The sequence below is a fragment of the Adiantum capillus-veneris genome, chromosome 8, assembly GCF_014529385.1.
Source record: "Adiantum capillus-veneris isolate H3 chromosome 8, ASM1452938v2, whole genome shotgun sequence".
Classification (NCBI taxonomy): domain Eukaryota; kingdom Viridiplantae; phylum Streptophyta; class Polypodiopsida; order Polypodiales; family Pteridaceae; genus Adiantum; species Adiantum capillus-veneris.
In genome coordinates, this window is record NC_140938.1 from 84225011 (window position 1) to 84248690 (window position 23680).

At 42.0% G+C, this 23680-nt stretch overlaps 1 protein-coding gene across 2 annotated transcripts in view; it reads right to left on the bottom strand.

The window, feature by feature from the left end:
* The window catches only part of LOC147452470 (spatacsin carboxy-terminus protein), a 144445-nt gene extending 137226 nt beyond the window's left edge, over positions 1-7219 (bottom strand). The window contains exon 1 of one of the 2 annotated variants that reach the window (XM_086518152.1): positions 4791-7219. In XM_086518152.1, the coding sequence (XP_086374278.1) occupies positions 4791-6951 (2161 nt within the window). In that variant the 5' untranslated portion in view covers positions 6952-7219. The remainder of the gene's footprint in view (positions 1-4790) is intronic. The other variant, XM_086518150.1, reaches the window with a different exon arrangement.
* Between the last annotated feature and the right edge of the window lie 16461 nt (positions 7220-23680).

The following is a 23680-nucleotide window of genomic DNA, read 5'->3' on the forward strand; positions in this document are numbered from 1 at the left end:
TGGCGATCTCCCTCGACGCCATACAATTCGGTACCAGTATTTCGCTTTGAAAGGAGGGGATGTCACGTGACTCATCCAACCCTATGTGTCCGTGGACAAAGCTACAACATGATCAGGGTTTAATTCAGTCAAGTCAGTCTAGAATAGGAAGTGATCTAGCACTTTTGTGAGTCTGTTCGCAAACCATGCATATCCACACACTTAGATTAGATGCATATCCTCTGGTTGCACACAGCATGACCATCAGATTCCAGACAGATCCCATCAGTAGCATTTTTACAGTGCATAGACCTATTTTCCCTATTTTTGATATTTTTCACTTATTATTTTTAAGTGACTTTTGTTGGAAAGTAGGTAGGGCAATTTTGCTAAGTTTGTATATAAGCAAATCAGAGCTAGCACTTTCTGGCAGAAGAGACAGCAGGAACTTAGTTCAACAGGCACCTTCTCAGCAGACCTCCAACAGTCTAGCGTTTTCTCTCAACAGAAGGCCTAGCATTTTTGCACCAGATCAGCCTTGGCGTTTTTGCATTGCAGAGCAGCCTCGGCGACCCCAAGACAGCAGATCCCCTAGCGTTAGCAGTTGCACCAGCATACCATAGCAGATTTCACAAGACAGCAGAATTCAGCCCTAGCGTTCTTGGTTTGCAGCACAACCTCAGCGTTTTTGCAGATCATCGCGACAAAATCAGCCATATGACCAGCGTTTCCAGTTTTCAGCCTTTAGCACTCGCAGAACAAATCCCGAACTTCGCAGATCTCACCTTCCCGCAGCAGTCCCTCGCCGCACGGTGGGATCCATCGAAGTTTGCAGTTTCAGCCCGGAAAACGCAGATTTCAGCATCTGCGTTTTCAGCGCGTCATCGTCGCATCGACATCGTCACCGACATAGAGTCAGAATTCAGCAGATAGAAGATTTGCAGATTTCAACCCTTAGAGTTTTCAGATTTCAGCCCGTCTTGTCATCGTCCTCATCGTCGTCGACATCGTCGGCAAGTCCAAGCATTGTAGAGATTTGTGCAATCATAAGTAGACCGCTCTCGCCATAGAGAGTGGGGCCTTCGGAGGAGGATTTTACGTCTCTGGTGTCGTATTCTCTTCTCTCTCTATCTCTCAGTCTCATGCACTTCCATTCACTGTGTCCATTCACTTTGTTTGTGTCCATTGCACTCTCTCACTAAAGGAACGGAAGGCTCTCCCTTCCGTAAGTAAAAGGAACCCTTGAGCATAGTTCGGAGCACTCATCTTGAGCAAAGTTCAACATTCATTCTGCTCCACCTTACAGTACCTGTCATTCGCGCCAAAAGGCTTATGACAAGTACTTAATTAAATGGAGGGGTCAATCTGAAAGGTTTGCTACTTGGGAACCAGTTAGAGCTTTAAAAGCTCAATATCCCCACTTCATTGATGAGGACATCAACGGTTCTTAAGGGAAAAGTATGTTATGTCCCGCTCGTAGGAGAGGGGATCTTGCACAGACGCCGTCGGGATGAGCGTCCAGTGTTCGGGCGGATGTAGTGGGAACACGGCCAATGTGGCCGGCCATTATTATAAAAGGGAGGCCAAGGCCTCATTTGCAGTTATCGACCCCCACTGGCAGAGTGCCAGTGCTTAGCCCACGAGGCTAGGAGTACGCGAGGTCACCTCGAGGAGGTGAGGCCAGGTGGTATGGGACGCCCGGTCTTACATATGCACGCCTACATCCTCGGACGCTGGCCCAGCACGGGGGAGCTGCCGGATGGTGGCTATGGTCAGGTGGTTCGTTCGACGCGTATCTATAGGCGGTCCGTGTAGCCGGGAGGTCCACTCCCTGTGTTCGTTTCAATGCCAAAGTTACTGGGGAGTTCTTTGAGATAATGGGTCCCTGCCATGCGCACACAGTGTCAACCAATCGAGGAGACTCGACGGGCCAGTTGCTTCAGAGCCTAAGGATATGCGTCCAATTGCTACTCACTTTTACCGAGATTTACTGTCAGCTGAGCCTCAGCAGAGTGTCAAGATGCATGCACAGAGCACGTTTGGGCATAGATGCCCTGCCTTGTTATTGAGGAGATGGGTCAGAGACTAGAGCTTCCCCTCCAGCTAGAGGAGCTCTATGTGGCCCTCAGAGCGCTCCCTCGAGGTAGCTGTCCAGGGGAGGATGGTTTGACTCCTAGTTTCTTCTTAGAATATTGGGACTTGCTTGGTTCAAATCTTTGCAGTGCATTTTAGTACGTCTTGCACACTAGAGAGATGCCTGACAGCATGAGTGAGTGCTTGATTTACCTTATTCCCAAGGAGGGAGGCTCCTTGGATGAGATTCGATTGTGACTACCCATCACCATCCTCAACTCAACTTACAAAATTCTAGCAAAGGCTCTGAGCTTGAGGATTCAGCCACTACTAGAGAGCATTATACATGGGACCCAGACAGGTTTTGTCAAGGAGCGTACTATCCTTGACAACATCTTCACTTTTTGGGAGGCGTCTTCCCTCGCACGTCTCTGAGGCCTCAACTTTGAGAAGACTTACAACAAAGTTGATTGGGACATCTTGGAGGGCTCTCTACGCAGGATTGGTTTCTCATATGCTTTTGGCAGGGGGAAGAGGGGAACGCTTCACACACATGTTCGGTCAGATAGGGTTTCCCTCTAGCCCCCTTCCTCTTTTCTGTTCTATGCTAAGGCGATGAGCAGAATTTTGATTTCACAACAGGTTGGCTTGCGTGGTTTAGAGCTCCTTATTAGGGGAGAGACGAGCTACTGGACGTTGACTTCGCTGACGACTAAGCCTTGTACTTGGAGGACCAGGAGGCCAATCTGCACAGTATGAGCAGGCTCTTGAGGTGTTTTGTTGTGCATCAGGTGCACTGATCAAATGGAGGAAGACAGTAGCTTTCAGCATTTCTGCATTGGCACTGCTCCTACGCCTAATTTGTCGCCAAGTAGGCTTCAAGTGGATTCCCCCAGAGACTTCAATTCGCTATTTGGGATGTTGTCAGGTTGGCCCGGACTTGTCCCCTGAGCAACAGATGTCACAGGCACAGGAACCACGTGCCAACGGAAAAGAACAGACTGAACAACCTTACGCACTTCAAATAACAACTGAACTAAAAGAGATAGACGACACTCGAGACGGGGAGTGGCGGAGTTCCACCCTGAGCGAGCACTCGCCCCAAACCTTAGCGCCCCTTTCGGTACTTCTTTATATTGCTTGAACTCTATACAACTCCCATGGCTCTATTCTGCATCTCATGCGGGTAGACTGCGGGAGTGAGAGCCTATATAAAGTCCCTTAGCCTCTAAAAGCAGTCAAACTCAAAAGCTTCTGGTCCAAAAAGCAACCAACGCGTTTTGCGAAAATCCGTACAGCTGCCACGTGGCACTGTCAATGAAAATTATGGGATTGTCCGTATAGGCTGCCACGTCAGCATGTCAATGGAAATTGCGGGATTCCGTATATCTATTGCCACATCATCGTTCTCCACGTTGTGGGTGTGTGTGTTGGGGGGGGGGGGGGGGGGGGGGGGGGGGGGGGGGGGGCTTTATTTAATCTCTTTAGGTCACTTGGGCCCCATCGGACAGGGTCCCATAAGTTGGTGGGAACTTCTTCTGCTGCTTCTTCACTTAGGGTTTAGGCCCCTCTGCCGAGATCTGCAGGTTGGCTCCATTCAATAACTTGACACGTCAACAGTTTGTGACATCCCCCCTTCTTGAAAGAAAGTAATCGTCCGTGATTACAGCATATCTACAAAACAATTCAAGTTAGCCAAAAAAAATTCCAAGGGACATTCCGAGGGACAATCAATTTTCTCATTCCAAATCGCAGCTCTTGATTTCCTGGGTTGTTGGCTTCCCAGAAAAATCTCATCCAATAAGGAGTCTCATTCCAAATTGGAGCTCACAAGACAATGTTCTTGCCATCAGACGTGGACAACTCCACGGGTGAGAAATGCAAATGCTTGCACACGTCATGCTCCACAATTCTAGCCAGTACATGACGACGACCACGCGAACTTCTACTAGTTTAGACTACTAATGCCATGGTTTGCCTGCATGCACTTTGTGCAATCGGTTATCCAAAGAGATTTATGCAAAGGTCCTCTCACAAAACTAATGAAATTGTCCAAAACAAGCTCACTTTGGTGCTGGTACGGAATCTGCTAGGCTTTTCTAGTCAGCACGTCTGCTCCTGCTCGTAGTGGTGTGTCCATGTGGCACATCAAGCCCGTGTGCACGTGACACGAACTAAATCTTGTTAATGTTTCTTCATATCTAGTGTAGAAATATGCTGTTTTTAAACATATATCTACGATGGGAGTACGTTATCTTTTCCGAAAACCAATCCAAACAAAGCAAAGCAGGTAGAAAATTCACATGAAAACCTATACGCCCACCAGAATTTTTATAGATCTTGTGCACTTCTAAAGAGTAACTGATACAGACTATTGGCAGTCTAGAATAGCCATTGCATTCGAGGTAATAGGGTTTAAAAAAACACATTTTGGATTCCTAATTTTTCAATGAGAGAAAGCAACCATCTTGATCAGACCTGCATCAGAGAAGAGTACCAGAAGCACCCCGAACTTGCAACAAATGAACTTATTAGCTACACATATTAGCACGCATAGTGGTGTGTTTATGTGTGCATGTGCAAGCCACTCTTACATGCAAATTGGACACTGAACACGGGTTGAAAGGTACAGCCTAGACAATTCCAATGCTGTTTTAAGCAATAAAATATCGATCCTAAAAGAAAATGTGCTGCTGCAGAACCCAGGCACAGCACTTGCACAAAAATAAAACACTCACCATTCAATGCTGCCAGGTGTTCAGCTTCAAACGAGCCATCATATATCAAAGCTTTGTCCAAAACTTCGAACTGCCAGTCCTCTAGCTTTGGTTCAGCCTTGTTAGCACCTGAGGATGTCTCAAGACCACAAAATGCACGCTTGGAATTCTTGCCAGTAGACCACCACTGCCCTTCAAAGTCAGACTTGGATGCAGAAAGGGACAATGGAGGAAGGATAACATAGAGGCCATCTTTTGCAACATAATGTAGATAGCCTTGAGAGCAGAAAGGCAAATTCATTTCCTCTGAAACACAGTTTAGCTGCATTTTGTGTAGAACTTCTGAGCTGCAATCATCCGAAACCTCTCCAGAAAAACATGCGACTGCTACAGATGTCTGACATCCTCGAGGACTCTTTTCTGCAGAAACCATCTGCATGATCCCAAACGAATTGATGCAAAGAGAGACAATCTTGCTATGTTGCTCGACAGGCATAAATATTCTTCTCAGTGGATGGCTGTGGTGATTTGTAGCATAAACTTTGTGAATTCCAGACCTCACCAAGCATGATTTGCTGGAAAAACCACTTGAGAAACTTGCCAAGGGCTCATCTCCAGCTCCACATTTGGCACTTGAAACAAATGGTTTTCTGCATGGGAAGCTGGAACCTATGTGGTTAGATCCAACAGCACAACTAGGGCAAGTTTTGCATCTGACAAAGGAACCATTTGTTGACAAAAGATAAACGAATGCCCATGAATCTGTAACAACAACATACGAAGAATCTGTGGTCAAAACCATGTGTGTGAATTTCCTCCTCTGTTGGGACTCAGGCACCAATGCACCTTTTGGGCTTTCTTTGGCGCTATGTTGTCCAAGCCCCTCACTGTATTTTGCTTCTTCTAACCTACTCGTTGTATGCAATCCACAATCATGTAAGACATCAATATGAGCCAGGATACTTGTATCTCTCAAGGACCAAACATAAATGTGACCGTTCTCACGTAGCCCATACAAATTACCTCCAGCAAATGAAAAATTTGGCCACTCATTTGCTGCAGATACCTCAGACACCGCTCCAGGTTCAATAACAGAAAACCATTCTAAACCTGAAAGCAATATTTTGCAAACTAATATAAAACACCTAACGCTGGAGGTTCCCTCAGTCAGATCTTTTTGAGAAAACAAAAATCCAACCAAGTCACAAGATGGCCCTGAGAATACTCTTTCTACTGACATTTGATTAGCCGACTCTTGCCGTGAAATGGAACAATGTTCTTTGACATATCCCACCAAGTTTGAAAATGCACTAGAATTAAATGGAATGCTATATGAGAGTATTTTGCCAGTTGATGGTTGGACACTGCCTTCTGCAAAATTCAAATAAGCGGTACTTGCATGCTTCATAATGTGTGCATCCACTAAGAATGTGACAAAACCCATCTCTTCTTCCTCGGTCAAAGGTTGGCTTGGTTCACTTTTGTTCACATCAAAACCAAAATCTGATCCCCAATTAATCCATCTTCCAGGTAAAGTCGTCATATTCCCACCAGGAGGTTGGCTTACATTAAATGACTGATTCTCAACTTTGCTTGCTCTTCTAGGAAATCCATGGATTACTAGACCATGCTTCGCCACCACTATAAGCAATTCCTTGAATGTGCCGACTTGTTTGTATACACTATATCCTTCTGTGCTGCAACCCCAGCAATACGAAGCACAATCTGCAATGAATGGTGAATGACTGAAATCTGAGTACGAGGAGCTCTGCCATGACACATCACTCTCCAAGGGTGGGCTTTCACCAGAGGGTCCAGTTCGAGAGGATGTAGAATCTTGAAGGATTTCAGAATGTAGTGCTGTGTTCAAGCTCGAGTTGGATGCCCGGTCTGATGTAGAATGTACATAGCGTTCTGGATATGAAGGCTTCGCATTGTCCGTAAGAGGAGGAGGAGGAGGAGGAGGACCAGAAGCTGAGACTGCATTCTCTGAAGCTTTAGCTGATCGCACTGAAACAAGCATAGCCCCATGTTTCTTGGACTGAAGTAAGAGAGTGTCACGAGACGGAGACAATGAGGCCTCATCGAAATTGGACAGAGGCAGAGACTCGTCCTTCCAACAATGGAGCCGCAAGACTTTGATAGAAAAGGCCCGGTCTTTGTTATTGTTCAGTTGATCCATTATGGCTAGCTAGAAACCGCTGCTTTGGAAGGTTTCACAGGCCGTTCTGAGATAGAAAAGCTCTACTTGATGGGCGACAAGGACGAGATATCCTGAAAGTACAAAGACAGAGGTGGGGAGGAGACTTGAGAAGGATGGTGCGATTTCTTGTCGAAGATAGCCATGGCGATACCAAGCAGATCGCAAAGAGCGCTTATATTGAATATGGGTTTGTGTGAGAGAGAGTGTATGCGTGTGTGCAGTCAGCGCTTCGTCTTCGTAATTGTTTTACGACAACAAGAGAGCACAGACAAAATACAAAATTGAATTGTTTTTGCCTTCCCGGAGGTTGTAACACGTCATCCAGTTCCAACTCACCAACAAGTTGTGACACCGTGACAGTGTCTTGATCATGCACTTAAGAAGGCTCTCAAGTACGATTCTGATATTTGTTTTTATTAGGGGTATCTATGGAGATACCCTCTCGGCAAAAGAGAAAAGGAAGCAAAGGAAAAGCAGAGCTTCTTGGGGGGATGCATGTGCGGGCTATCAACGGACGCATGGGCACCTAGGTCACTAGGAAGGCTGAGAGCTCTCGCGCCATCTTGAGATCACCCTCTACAAGGACGCAGACTTTGGATCTTTTGTGAAAGGCATGGCAATGGAGGCGGCAAATTCCTTGGGGTGTGATGGTAAATGTCAACGACTTCACTTCGGGTGCGTGCGACAAGGTTCGAACATCATTCATGACAGTTGGCAATTTTGCTTGCCATCAGAAGGTGGAGTGAGGGAATCTTATCTTCGTGAAGGTATCCACGAAGATTCGCTCGAATTGAATTAGGAACTATGAAGTATTTACACCCAGCGCTTGTGGAGGACCTCCGATAAATCTTGGAGGTGTCCCATATTGTGCTCAATCCTGAAGGCTTCCCTATGCATAAAGAGCCGGAGGTAACCATTGTTATTTAGCTAGGTGGTGCTTCAACTACCACCTGCATCAAATTTGTGCCTTTTCGAACTAGTTGTACCCCGTCATAATGTCCATTCAATATAGAAAAGAGAGAGAGTGAAGCAAGCGTGGACATCTTGCACGTGTAAGACCGACGTTTCAGTGGTGTATAGGGACACCTTGTGGTGGGGCAAGGGGGCCCTTGAAGCTTATGGGGCCTTCAAGGTGAAGGATCTATGGGGGAGCCCTCTTAGCCTATAAATTGTAACAAGTCATCTAGTCCCTAGTTCTAGCATCTTAAAGGTAGAAAACAAAGGAATTAGGTGAGAAGTCCTAAAGCGTGGGGGTTAATGCTATGGCAAGAAAAGTAACAGAGGGTGTGTTTTCCTTCCCAAGGTAAATTTCAAGATGCGCCTCAATTGCATGCTTTGCAAGACAAGGCTTGTGGCAAGGAAAAAGGTTTATAGCAATCATTAAAAATCTTAGAAGCTAGATTTAGAACTTTAGTCAAAATTGTACAAGTGTAGACCAAAGCCATAGGTATGGTCAATGTGAACCCTAAACATACTTGCTAGCAATCAGCTACGTAGACCATGATCTTGAGGTGTCATTGCTAAAAGACGAGGCTGAGAAGAATAATATTAGCATGGGCGACCATTATATTGGCCCCATGAAAGTGGTAAGCAAGAGAAGTCCTATATGTGCACAATAAGAGCCCTCCCCAAAGACCCTCTAAAGGCATAATTAGAGGCCCCTACAATTAGGTCGGTAATGCCACACATCGTCCACTAAACCATGTGCGGCTACACTTGCCAGTGTAAGGGAGATAGTTGCCAGTCATACGAAATTAAGAGCAAGCACCTACAATTGCCATCATAGGAGGTGATAATCGCAGTTGCAACTAGTAATAATAGACGACTATGATGCGCAGCAGGTGATAATTACTTGTTGCAGTCACAACAAGTAATAACAGAGAACTATGATGCATAGCACCTGCGTTATGACTGTGCGGCACTATTGCAAATGCCAATGGAAACAACTATATTGCTATATGTGAATATGGCACAGTTTAGTAGATGCCATGCAACATTGTGTGTGTGTGTGTGTGTGTGTGTGTGTGTGTATTTGTTTTATCATAAATGATACGATATAATTAAACTTTTTACATTCAAAAGATAGCTGGCTTTAGAAGAATGGGAAATGATAAGTACAAAAACAACTCAGTTTTAGAATTATCTTTGTAAAATGATTGTAAGAATGAAGCCCCATTCCAGTATTCAATTAACAGAAGAACTTCCCAAGCAGTAGAGGTGAATGTGTATTCCAGTGTTCGACAGCTTGCTATAGCCAAAAAAAACTTTCCAAGATAAGATAGAGTCCTTACCTCCATCCATCCAAACAAGATAACAAATATGTTAGCCTTGGATGTGTTTTACAAGTATCAATGGACTACACCAGTTGTTATCCATGTCTACCTTACAAACTTTTTTTAACTTACAAGCTTAGTCCATAGTATTTATGTAAAGATGTTATCTCTTTCTTATAAAAATCCCAAAGTTTCAAGTAAAAGAATATCATTTTGATTAGAAAGGCCATCACCCCTTCTAATCCAAGTGTTTGAATCCCCCCCCCCCCCTTTTTTTTTTTAAATTTTCATCAGTTATAAAAAGCTCCACCAAATGAAGTTTGTACAAGAAGTTTTTTCTTTTTAAAAATTCAATTTACAGTTCTCATAAAGTATCAAGCTTTGTTTAAGTTTGTTTTTAGGTTAGACGCCCATTATAGTAAATGGACTCTAAATCATCTAACTATCACTAACCATCTATCCTCTTTAGCAAACCAAGTAACAAGGAGCCCTAATAAAAGCCCGGCCTTGAGCCGAACCATGAAGTTTAAGGAAAAATATATCATGCTTTAAAGTGCTAGTACCACCTCAATACTCAAGGCTACAAAAGGAGCAACATCCGCCCAAGTGAATGTAATATATATCCTAACCGAATAAAGTAAAGACCAAGTACTGCAACAGTGTGCAACAGGGCCCAACACCCCTAAAAAACCATTCTATATCATTGCGCAGTAGGACAAAAAACACCACCACCAGCTTACCAATATGCATGGCCTGTACACGGCTTCTTATGATAGTGCTGAAAACAAGTAAATTACAAGGCTTTTTGATGCTCAATAAGCCCCCATATTATGTCCGGTCATAGTACTGTCATGCTAAGCAAAGCGGCAGAAAAACCCTAAAGAAAAAACAAAGTTGTCGTAGAGCAGCCCCCAAAAACAACCAATTTTTTACAGAGATTTTAAACGGCAACAGTTGGTATATTATGCTACAAAACCACCACGAATTAGTAACTACGCAGTGTTAACAGCCACCTGACACCCAGTGGAAGGATGAAAGCCATGCTAAACCACCATCATGTAGAACAGTTCTTTTGAGTTTAAAAAGTTCAATTACTTACCCCGAAACCACCTTGAATCAGTAACTATACTCAGTGTTAACAGCAACCCGAAAACCAGTGGAAGGGTCAAAGCTGTGCCAAAAAATACCAACACCATATATACCCACCGACCAACAAGGACCTCAACCAGGTTCTGTTAATACAGAGCGAAATTCATAAAAAGAACCACATAATCAAAACTAGGTACAACATCATTCTCATTGCCCCGTAAAAAAGTAGGTCCGCAAAGAAATAAGCATGGGCAGAGTGGACTCACTGTAAAAGAGACACGCAGTTCTACTTACGGCAAGCAAAACAACAACCAAAGCTAAGTGAGGGGCAGAGTTGCGCCCTCACCTCTTTAAATAGAGGAAGGAGGAGGGCCGCATGTCCTGTGTAATGAGCAGAGCGCCATGAGTGGAGAGTGAGGCCACCTATGAAGCGGTAGGAGAGAATTACCTAGCACCATCACGGCAAGTATTACCCAAGGTAGTAAAACGCCCCTCTTTTTAATCAAAACGTGCTAGTATCTCAGAAGGACCAAGTCCCATGGTGGAGACCCAACCTAGTGAGACTTAGGAAGTATGTGCCCAATAAGCTAGGGGATTTAAGTAATACTGTGTGTGTGTGTGTGTGTGTGTGTGTGTGTGTGTGTGTGTGTGTGTGTGTGAGAGAGAAGAGAGAGAGAGAGAGAGAGAGTGTACAAGCAGCAAATTAATACATTAATCACTAAAAATTCAAAGTACAAGAGAAATAAGTTTTGAAAAGATCTTCATCTCATTTTAGAGAAGCTTTTGATACATGGGTAAGCAAGGTGTTTTGTGTGTGGGTGTGGGTGTGGGTGTATATGTGTGTAAAATCATATATAAAACCCAAGGCAAGTTTTGAAGATCAACCTGCATCTATCATGCACAAGAAAAATGGCTACTATCTTCATGCATAGATTACAGGTGTCATCTCTTCAAAACACTTGTTATCAATGTCTATCTGGATTTTGAAACAAAAGACCAATAAAATCACACACAAGAATTCACACCTGTGTAGTTGCAATGTTTATGCATTTGGTGTTGGAGAAATATGGCCCTATTAGGAAATCTTTTGATTGTCAATCCTCTTGGTATACAACCATAACTTTTTAAGAAGAATTGCCATGGCAAGTCCATTGTGTTCAAGTGAGAGTAGTGAGAGTCCATTTTCAAGAAATTTTTCCATGGAAAATCGATTGTGTTCAAGTGAGAGTAGTGGGGGGAGATAGAGAGACAAGGGAGAAGGGGTTATCCTCTCTATAAAGAAAATAGTGGGAACATCCCATGCATCCAAGTGATAATAGTGAGAGGTTGGCGCATGCATAGAAGTAAAAGGCGACAACTCCCTTGTTGTTGACTGGATATTATATGTTGAGTCTGATAGTGATGTTGGTCCATATTTAGTAGATATTGTTGAGTTAGATTTAGCAAATATGTTGAGTCTGATAATTGTTGAGTCTGATTTGCTGAGTTAGATACTGTTGAGCCAGATGTTGTCTAATATTTGCTAAGTCAGAATATTTTTGGGTCGGAATATTTGTTGAGTCGGGGAATCGGATTTTGCTAAGTCTATGGTGTTTTATGCCAAGAACATTGTTGGGCAGTTACAACTACTTCGGTCTCGTTACCTCAAGAGGGTAGAATGCGCCTTGTGAGGCATTGTCTATGTGATGTAGTCGTGTTCTGAGATGATGTATCTTCTTTATGAATCAAGGTCAACCATGATTATGCTTTGTCTGATCTACTTTTGTGTGGTATTGTGCTGAATTTGAAGCAGCCTGTGTGAGTTCTACTATGCATGAAGTGTTTCTTGAGTTGATTCTCTCTGAGCAAAAGGTGTTTCTGAGTTAATCTTTCATGTGTTGATGAACCACAACACATTTTACGATCCTGCTATGTTTGCAACTTTGTTAGGCTGCAATATTTGTGATTGAATTGGAGAGAACCTAGAAATGATGAAGTTTGAGCAGTCAAGAAATCTTGTTGTGCCTGATGTACTTCTATGTCAACATTGTGTGAGTTGATTTGTGTGTTCCATTGGGAGATGATGTCTGTCAGGGAGACCACGAGGAGTATCCCGAGTTTCTTATACGAGGGCTCTGTTGTGTCTGTTTGTGCATCAACTTGACATAGAAGTTGACGTGTAGAATTAGATTTCAAAAGTTTGTCACATTTCCAAATTCAGGTTGTGCAAATTCAGATTATGCAAATTCGGGCGGTTTTTTGTCCCTGATAGATTCAAGTGATTTTTCATTTTGGACAATCTACAATCAGTCAAGTAACCTGATTCTTGGAGGTTTGAAGAGAATTTCAAAGTTGTGATGTTCCAAGTAAACAGTTCTTTAGATTTTGCATCCAAACTACTTAATTTTTTTATTTTTGAAATTCTAGAGCGTGTTTTAGCAGCTATGTGTCAAGTTGTTGTGGACCTTGGCAATGATTTCAAGCTCTCCATTTTGAATTGATATGTAGTCTCCGTTTGGTGTGGTGCACTGAATGTGAGGGCTGATTTGCTGTTTGATTTCTAAATTTTGAAATGAGTAAGAAGAAGAAGAAGTGTGACATTTGTCTAAAAGATAATCATGTTATGGATAATTGTCCATTGGTGTTTGAAACTTGCTATATGGGAGATGTTTGCAAATACTTTTGTAGGACTGATTATGCACACAATTTTTGAAAGTTAAGAAGCGTTGTCATAAAGCATCATCCAGGGAGAAGCTGCATGTAGCAAAGGAGAAGTAAGATGATTTGGAATGTTTGCTTGACGATGCATCAGATTATCTTTCTAAGCATGAGGGTAGAAGGTAGAAGTCTTGTTCTACTAAGAAGTGAATCATGCGTTTGCAAAAAGCATGTGTGTATTTGGAAGAGAAATGTGAAGATAGTTTTGATTGGGATGAGAGTAGTAGTGGTGATGACGTGGAATGTAGTTACCAAATGGGAATGCCGGTGATTGCAAAGAAAGGAGTAGAGGAGGATGAGCCAAGGAAGCCACCAAAATCCCATCCAAACCACTAAACCAACATCAAGCTTTAACCCTAATGAGGTAGATCTTCAACCCCATAATCTCAACGAGATGTGTGATCCATTCAATGTATATTTCAACCATGAATATGCTTCATAAAAGAAATTTTTTGAATTTTTAGTCACAAACAAAAATCGGGCTGAATTTTCAAGTGGCGTTTTTGATTAGTCTGATTTCGAAAGTCATTTCTTTTTGAAAGTTTTGTCCATCTTGCACTGAAGAGAAAGAAGAAAGAAGCTAAATGGGGAAGAAATAGTTGAGTCAGGAGTTGATTTGTTTCAAATTGAAGATTGGGCTGCTTTGTCTGAATATCCAAAAGTTAATTTTGAAGGGATAGAAGCTATTTTAGAGTTTTCTAAAGCTTTGCTAACAATCTGAGTTTTGGAAAATTAGTTTTTTGTGTTTTTTATATTTTTGCAATGGAGCGAGCTGATATATTTTTGCCCAAGGATTGTGAAGCGGAGTATAATTTTTTGCTTTGTGGACCTAGATTCGATCAGAATGTAAGGAAGCCAAATCAAATTTTTAGTTTTCTACTTGAAGCTCCACAAAGTCAAGAAAATCAAATTTTTGAAGAAGCTGATTTTACAATTGGTTCTGAAGTTGTCAATCCATGTTCACAAGTGTTGAACATGCTGAAGAAGTAGTGTTTGAAAGTGGCAAGGTTTATTTTCAACATCGAACCTCTTTTACTTCACTTTGAAGTAAAATCTGATTTGTTTGAAGTTATGATTGCTGCAAATTGGTGGCTAAAGCTGATTATGAAGATGTATTTGGAGTAGATGAACTTGTTCTCAAAAGCTTCTTTTGCAGATATTTTTTATTGTGGAGTTCCCAAAAATCAAACTACTATGTCTGAAGTGGATAATTCAAAGTATCTGATTGCAAAAGTTGAAGATTTGATTTTGCAGATGCAAGAAGATGAGTTTTTGGTAACTCGGTGATTCATATTTCTTATTGTTTTGGATCTTATTGTTTGGATCAGATTTTGGAAGAGTTTTTGGTAGCTCGGTGATTCATATTTCTTATTGTTTTGGATCTTATTGTTTGGATCAGATTTTGGAAGAGCAAGCAAAGAGGGTTTTCCAACTCTGATTTTGCAAAACTCAAGTGGATGTAAGAAGATGCTATGATTTGGATGTTTCTAACGATGAATTTGCAGAATTTGATGACCAAGATGATTGAATCTCAAAAGAGGAGCTATGTTGATTGTGATTTGGCTCTAATGTCTGATTTTGAGGAGAAAGAGTTTGTTTGTCATTTGGAGTGATTCTAGTTGATTGTTGGGAGAATTTTGTCTATTTAGAAAGCTTTTGGGAAGCTGACTTTATAGATTTGCAGAGATATGCAGAGTTTCAAAATTGTCAAAAAAGTCAAAAATCTAACATTTTGATTGTTACCATATACATGTGGTAGTGATGTGTGTGAACACACTAGGACCGTTGGGGCATTTTTTCCCTCTTTAGGAGGTTTTTTCCCTGGAGCATTGTATATACGCCCATCACTCTAGGGATATCTATCTTTCCATTGCACACTAAGTAACACACTCTTTATTGTGTGCCTTGAGCTTCCTTCGTCTTCTCCAAGCTATGTGCGTTTCTCTGCAATCCTAATTCCAACAATTAGTATGAGAGCATGTTACGTCCTCCTGGGCTTAGTCGCCAGCTGCTCCAACACACGCAAGCTCACTTTCTCCGATTACACTGAGGTTTGACGAGCGTTCGCAGGATGACAAATATTTGTTCGAGCGTTCGCATGTCTGCTCAGATTTCTGATTCGGGATCATTTCGGCCTCCGTTTCCACTACAGGCAGGTCTGCACAGGCAATTTCGTCATTTTGTGCAAAATTTCTGTCAGTGTCATTTTCTGCATAACAGGTGCCTTATAGTCTTCTACGGTTTGCGCTATATAGCACGTGTTGTTCCTACTCCGTTTTCCCTATTTTCGGGCAGTTTTCACATCAGGTGCAACATTTACCATGGCTGACAACAACACAGATGTCTTCAAGATGTTTGCTGCTGAGGATAGGTTGGATGGGGACAATTACCCTGTGTGGGCTTATATGATGCAACACGTTCTTGTGTCAAAGCGCGTCTGGAATATTGTGCAGGGCATTGATGTACATCCTGGTTCTAAGGATGTAGGCGATGTTGAGGATGTTTGCAGGTCTTGCTACAAGGATTGCAGCTATTAGAGTTGTTTTGCCTACGGCAGAACAAGCTCATTGGGATGTAAAGGATGCACGGGCTCATGCATTGATTACATTGTCTGTGAAGTGCACCATTGTTCCTCACATCCGTTCAGCAAAATCTACAAAACAGGCTTGGGATATTTTGGATGGTCTTTATGCAAGTCGTAATGAGGCTAAAATTGCTTTGCTTCATAAAGAGCTGGAGTCGAAGATTATGCATGAGGAAGATGATATGGACACTTTCCTTGCTAGTGTCAAGGATATCAATGAGCAACTTATTTCTGCAGGTGAAGTCATTTCAGATAGTTCCCTTGTGCAGACCGTTCTTGATGCCTTACCAGATTCTTACCAAACTTTTGCTAGTACTTGGAGATTGATGACCCAAAGAAATCCTGAAGTTGTCAAGTTTGATGCATTATGCACATTGCTATTGCAAGAGTCACTTTCCAGAAAAAACAAGACTAGGCAACGTGCATTTGAACAGGCTTTTATTGCTTCTCAAAGAAAGGGTGGTAACAGTAATGTAGCCACTTCTTATGGTTCTGCTGCGAGTGGCAAAACTTCTGTTCCTAATGCTTCTGCTGGCAACACTTCGTCTGGCAATTCTGGTGATAAGGGCAAAAAGAAGATGCGTTGCCATTATTGTAAAGCTAATGATCACTTGATCAAGCAGTGTCCTAAGTTGAAGGCAAAAGAGGCTAAGAAGAAAGAGGGTGGCTCCACTGCAAATGCTGGTTCCACTACAAATGCAGCCATTGTTGAGTCTTCTGTAAAAGGAGACTGTAATGCTGATGTTGATGTAGAATGGGCTTTTAGCGCAGAGTGCACTTCCAATCCTACTGTCCATGATGCATGCTTGTTAGTTGTGTTGCAGATTCACATGTGTGGTATTTCGATAGTGGTTCTACAAAGCACATTACCTCACATTGTGAATTGTTCACCTCTCTCGAGTCTGTCCCTCATGAAATTTTAGTCACTTGTGCCAACAATGCCTCTTATCCGGTTCAGGGAGTTGGAAAGATTGTGCTTACTGTCTGTATCTGCACTTGCTAGACTTGGACTTGTAGTCAAATTTGTGGATGACAGATGTACAGTTCACGATCTCAGTTTTGGTGATGAAATTGTTGCATCTGGCCTTTTGTGCCGTGGGCCGTATAAGCTCACTTTGTATGACAAGTGTGGACAAAATTTTGCAAATGCAGTTGCAGATTCAAGGGCTATTTCAGATACAAAACTTTGGCATGCACGTTTTGGTCATCTGAATTTTGCCAGTTTGCTGCGTTTGCAAAAATCTGATATGGTTGCTTCTTTGCCGCCTCTTGAAGCACCTGTCAAACATGTTTGTGAAGGCTGTATTCTGGGTAAAATGCAGCGTTCTAAGTTTCCAAAGGATGGTTCAGTTAGGGCCACATGCAGGTTACAGGTTGTGCATAGTGATGTTTGTGGGCCCATGCAAACTTCATCCTTGGGAAATTACCTGTACTTCGTGACTTTCATTGATGATTACTCTAGGCATGCATGGGTATTTCCGCTTAAAGCGAAGTCCGAAGTTTTTATGTGATTCAAACAATTTCTGGCTATGGCTGAAAATGTCTTGAAATGTACTATGGGCACCCTCCGTTCCGATTGAGTGGGGGAGTATATGTCTCATGAAATCAATGCATTTTTTGGCTAGTCGTGGGATAAAACACCAATGTACAGTGCCTTATACACCTCAGCAAAATGGTGTTGCTGAGAGGAAAAACAAGTCACTTACGGAAATGGCACGATGTATGGTCAAAAGTCAAGCTTTGCCGCATTCTTTTTGGCTTGAGGCCATCATGTGTGCCACTTATGTACTAGACAGGTGTCCTACGAAAGCTTTGCAGTCTATTACTCCATATGAAGCATGGCATGATAGAAAGCCTTCTATTGAGCACATACGTGTTTTTGATTGTGTGGCATATGCTTTGGTGCCACAAACACAGCGCAGAAAATTGGATGATAAGGCTGTCAACTTTATTTTTGTTGGTTATAGTGCTAAAAGCAAAGGTTACAGGTTGTATCATCCGCAAACAAAACATATTTTGGTTTCACAGGATGTAGTGTTTGTGGAAGATTCTGTTCAGCCCTTGCTGTCATGTACTAGAGATAGTAATGTAAGCTCATAGGACATTTATGACACTTTGTTGCCTCTTTTCAGTGGTGGAAATACGAATGTAAGTTCTAATGAGGCAAATGTACAGCCTATGGGGGTTTCTGAAAATGTTACAGATCAGCCTATTACTGATGCAGATATACATGATGTACTTGATGAGGAAAGGGCTGAAAATGAGTAGGCTAGAGATATGCCAAAATGGTTGGTGCACACTTTTCGTGACAGTAAATTGGATGCACCTTTGCCTAGTCGAACTCGTTCAGGCTCTTGCCCTGCATCTTATGCATCAGATTGTTATGCTTTGGCTGTGTCTAGCTTACATGATGTTGAGGAGCCTCTATCTTTTGATGAAGCACAGAATTATGAAAATTGGATGGTTGCCATGCAATCAGAATATGATGCACTTATAGAAAATGACACATGGACTTTATGTGATTTGCCTCATGGCAAAAAGGCCATTGGTATGAAGTGGGTTTACAAGTTGAAACACAAGCCGAATGGTGAGATCGATCGCCATAAGGCTCGACTTGTTGCAAAGGGTTATGCACAACAAAAAGGCATAGATTATGGAGAGACTTTTGCTCCCACTTGTCGTATGACTACTGTGTGTTTTCTATGTGCATTGACAGCTCATTTTGGTTGGGATGTACATCAATCAGAAATTGTTACTGCTTTCTTGAATGGTGACATATTTGAGGAAGTTTATGTAACGCAGCCTCGCGGTTTTTTCATAAAAGGACAAGAGGACAAAGTGTGCATATGTAAGAAGGATTTGTATGGGTTGAAGCTATCTCCCCGTGCTTGGTATGAGAAAGCTGACACTCATTTGGTCAAACAAGGCTTTCGTAACAGTCCAACAGAAAGCACATTGTATGTAAAGCGTGAGGGTGATGTACTTCTCATTGTGGTTCTTTATGTCGATGATTTGCTAATCACTCGACCAAATGAGAGACATATTGCTGAATTTAAGGTTGAGTTTGAATGCTACTTTCAAGATGAAAGATTTGGGGCTATTGCATAATTACTTGGGTATATAGTTTAAGCAGTGTGATGGTGGTATTGCCTTGTGTCAAAAAAATTACATAGAGACATTGCTATGTAAGTTTGGACTTGAGGATTGCAAACCTATTGCCACTCCCATGGAAACGGGTTTGAAGTTGAGTTTACATGATGCTGGCGATCTTGATGATGTCACTCTTTATCAAACTGTTGTTGGCTGCCTCATTTATGTATGCAACACGAGACCGAATATTCAGTTTGCAGTCTCACAGGTCAGCAAATTTATGCATAGCCCAGGGTCTAATCATTGGTAGGCTATCAAGAGGATTTTCCGCTACCTTATTGGCACTTTACATCTTGGCTTGTTTTATCCCAAGGGGGGATCATTGCCGCCAGACTTACATGCTTTTTCGGACTCAGATTGGGCTGGTTGATTTGACACGCGAGTGTCCACAAGTGTTTTTTGTTTCATGCTAGGCAGTTCATGTATATCATGGTTGAGCAAGAAGCAACCTACTGTGGCCACTTCAAGTTGTGAGGCTGAGTACAAGGCAATCTTCACAGCTACGGTTGAGTGTGTATGGCTCAGACGCCTTATGGCTGATTTGGGTGTTGGACAGGACACTGCCAACACTATCTACACTGACAGTGAGAGCGCATTGGCAGTTGCGAGGAACCCAGTTTTTCATGCTCGCACAAAGCACATTGAGGTGCATTACCACTATGTCAGGGAGAGGCTCTCAGCAGGAGAGATCAGCTTGGTTTATGTGCCAACAGAGGACAACCTTGCAGATCTTTTCACAAAGGCATTGTCTCGTGAGAAGCTTGAAGCTTTCCGCAAAGATTTGGGCTTACTCCCCTTTGTGGACTGATCATGTCCTCAAGGCATGGCACTTCCCTTTACTCATGTGCCAGCTCTCGTTCACCGCATCACTCCAGGGGGGATTTGTTACCATATACATGTGGTAGTGATGTGTGTGAACACACCAGGACTGCCGGGGCATTTTTTCCCTCTTTAGGAGGTTTTTTTCCCCGAGCGTTGTATATACACCCATCACTCTAGGGCTATCTATCTTTCCATTGCACACTAAGTAACACACTCTCTATTGTGTGCCTTGAGCTTCCTTCGTCTTCTCCAAGCTGTGTGCGTTTCTCTGCAACCCTAATTCCAACATTGATGCAGATTTCAAAATTTGCAGAGTTGATGTTTCTAAAGTTGAGTTTGATCTCAAGAAGATTTAGTATGCTTATCCATTGTTGGTTCTACAAGTGTATCTTGTATGAGGTGGATTGGATGTGTTTGTATATGATGATTTCCAAATATTGGCATGTAACCATAGAGGTTTGCACTTGTAATTCACTCTTGATTGTGAGAAGATGCAGAAAAGGGGATTTCTTTGTAATCTTTTGAAAAAATTGGGCGGTCTTTAGTGGCTAGTAGTTTGTACTTGCATATCTTGGATTAAGTTTCAGGCACTTTGCTTTGCACTATATCTGGTGGCTAGCACTAAGATGTTCTTGATTAAGGGGAAAAGCTTGGTAATGTAATTGATACTGGGTTAGATATTTGGTTGAGTCAAATAGTAGGTTAGAGATATCAAGTTTTAGAGCTAATGAGTTGGTCAATTGGATTAGGGTGTGTCAAATGTTACATGCAAGAAACATGGAAAGCCATGAGCAAAAGATTGTCTATTGTGATCAAGTATCCCTATAAAATGGTTAAAATAGGTTTTGTGAGTGCTTATGAAGCTGATTTGTTGCAAGAAGTTGAGCAATTGAAGAAGGAAATGGAATTTTAATTGAACAGGTACATGAGTATAGAGCCAAAGAATTGGGAAAACAAGTTTTAGATCAGAAGCAGCAAAAAATTGAGTAGGACAAGAAGGTTCCCAAGCAAGGAGAAGGATCAAAATCACCTTTGGTCAATCAGACATAGCCAAAAACTGCAAAGGATTAGAGTGAAGAAGTAATTATGGAGGTACTTGAGAAGCTAGTTGCCGAGTCTAAAATATCAATGACTGATTCAGACAGTGTCGCAAAGATGCAAACAAAACCTAGGAATGTTTTTTGATCAAGGGATGTGTGGATTCGAGTCGGATTCCTACAAAATCCACCACTAGGACATACCATGTGTTGATTGGATATTATATGTTGAGTCTGTTGAGTCATATTTAGCAGATATTGTTGAGTCTGATAATTGTTGAGTAGTGATATTGCTGAGTCAGATTTGCTAAGTCAAATACTGTTGAGCCAGATGTTGAGTCTAATATTTGCTGAGTCAGAATATTGCTAGGTCAGAATATTTGATGAGTGGGGGGGTTGGATTTTGCTGAGTCTGATGTTTTATGCCAAGAACATTGTTGGGCAGTTACAACTACTTTGGTCTCATTACCTCAAGAGGGTAGAATGCGCCTTGTGAGGCATTGTCTATGTGATATAGTCGTGTTCTGAGATGATGTATCTTCTTTATAAATCACGATCAACCTACTTCTGTCCAGTATTGTGCTCAAATTTGAAGTAGCCTCTGTAAGTTCTACTATGCAAGAAGTGTTTCTTGAGTTGATTCTCTTTGAGCAAACGGTGTTTCTGAGTTAATCTTCCATGTGTTGATGAACCCCAACACTTGTGTGTACATCTACTACGTTTACATCTTCCAATGACCATTTGATTTTATTAATAAACATTTTTTTCATTTCATAGAGTAGTGTTTCGTGCCTCTTCCTTTTTAGATGATGGTGTGTGTAGAACCCACCTTTTAAATTCACAATATATTGTTTTCCTACTGGGGTACTTGGCCCCTGTTTTAGCGGGTTGCCCACGACGGACGTTTGTTGCAGCATAGCTTTTTGGTACTAACATAATGTCAATACTCAGGGAAGTGACTCGAATGGGGCACGGAGACTCTTTGAGATCGTCAATCTCAAAAAGTGAACCTTAACAAGCAAACACAACAACTCTACAAGTAAACCAACACTCAATGATTAGGAAAATCTACCTATGACCTTTCTCACAACTCTAGGTCATCACGCCATTTCGGCACTCGAACGAACTCGAAATGCTATGAAACTTTAGGAGGAGGTCTAAGACACCTAGGGACACTATCCTACCAAGCCTGGTTGCAATCCAACAAGATACCAAAATCACGATCCATCATGAAAAAGGTCTTGAAACTGCCAACAGATCAGTTCAGAAAGGTTGCCCTATGGTCTAGGAACACTCTCCTATGGTCAAAATGACTAAAAACAATGATTTAAGCACTTAAATAAGATGACTAGGCTCACTAACGCGTAGTCGCGAACCTCAACAAAACTGACAATGCTTACACTTGAATGAAAGAGCAAAGAGAGAGGAACACAATACACATTTTGGAATTGAAAATAGATTACCCAATCATTAGTTGCGATGATTACAGCTGCTTCGTAACTTTAGCGTACGTTTTCAGAGCTCTTTCTTCTCTTCTCAAGATAAGCCTCCTTTTCACATTAAATTTATTGACCTTTATACCTTGGGCTTTCTAAATGGCTAGTGGCCACTTCACATGGACCTTTACAAATATCATGACAACATTACAACTCAGGGAATTGATCCACTACTCTGGAATTTGGATTACACAGAGTATAACTTCACTAGCTCAAAAAACTAATAAACTACCAATGTGGTGTCCGGCTACGTGTTCGATGCAGGTGGACGCCCGTTCGATCTGTCTCTAACATTACCCCCTTCCTAAATCGTGTCGTCCCTTGACACGACCTTGTGCAGTCTTGTCATAGGGTGGTCTTCAACTTTGTCTTTACCTTGGGAAGTGCTTTGGCATCGATGACACTCCCTCTTCCTTGAATGATTCATATCTGCTATGTTATTGCTACATGATTGATCTTTGATTTTTGAGGCAACCTTTCTTCTTGTTGTGCATTCGCCTATTTGTTGCCAATCTTAGCCGATGTAAAGATAGAAGTTGATGTGTCAGAGCTTGTAGAACTGACCCTCTTTGTGTCTTGGACTTTATGATGGATTTGCTTTCACGGTCCACTACCATTTGAGTTTTCTGCAATAGGTAGCCAATGTTGAAGCACCGTGTGAGCTACGTATGGTTGTTGTGGATAGCTCGCTTGCTGAATTTTCATTGCTTGTCATTTTAGGCCATTCTTTGACTTGCCATTGTTTGATGGAGCTTTGTTGTCGACCTTGGAGATAAAAGATTCTCTTTATAAGCATATGGAGACCTGCAATTTTTGCTCCAAGTCGTTGTCGATTGATTTGGGTAGCCATTTCTTTATTGCTAATCTAGAAGGAATATATATAAGAAGTCGATGATGAGGGTTTCTAGATTAGGGTCTCAAAACCTGGATGACCAAAGGAAAAAAATCCGATGGTAAAAAAGGGACTTTGGTATACGCTCTTATTGGAGTTGAGCAGTTCCACTTGAAGTACCTATCATGCAAGGTGAGTGCTTGGGAGAAACAAAGGAAGAGTGCCTAATGCAAGTGCTAATTATGGGACACTCTATATGCATAAGAGAAATTTGTCAAACAAAAGCATATAGTGTAAGAGATGGAGTTGATGTGTGCTTCAAGGAACAAATATAGCACATGTGACATCAAAGGACGTCACAATAGCTTCCATGTTTCCAAGAAGGGTTTTCGATGTAGAAGCTTCTCCACTCATACCTCACTGTGTTGAGTTTGTGAGTGTCTTTTGGACTTCGTCCTTCACTTACCACTATACTACAATGACTTTGACTCTTATGCTCACCTGTACCAGCATGAGCGACACAATGTAATTATGCTCATCTCTTTTTCGGCTTGAGCAGTACCTAGAATAGCTAAGACGCTTAGACTACAGAGAATATTACATGAAGCTTTGGGACTAGTGCCTCGCTCATTTAGTGGCTTAACTATCCGACTCTGACTTTTATGCCATGTATTTTTAATGGCAACTTGGACTTACATGTTCAAAGCCAGAAACTTAATTCCATAAGT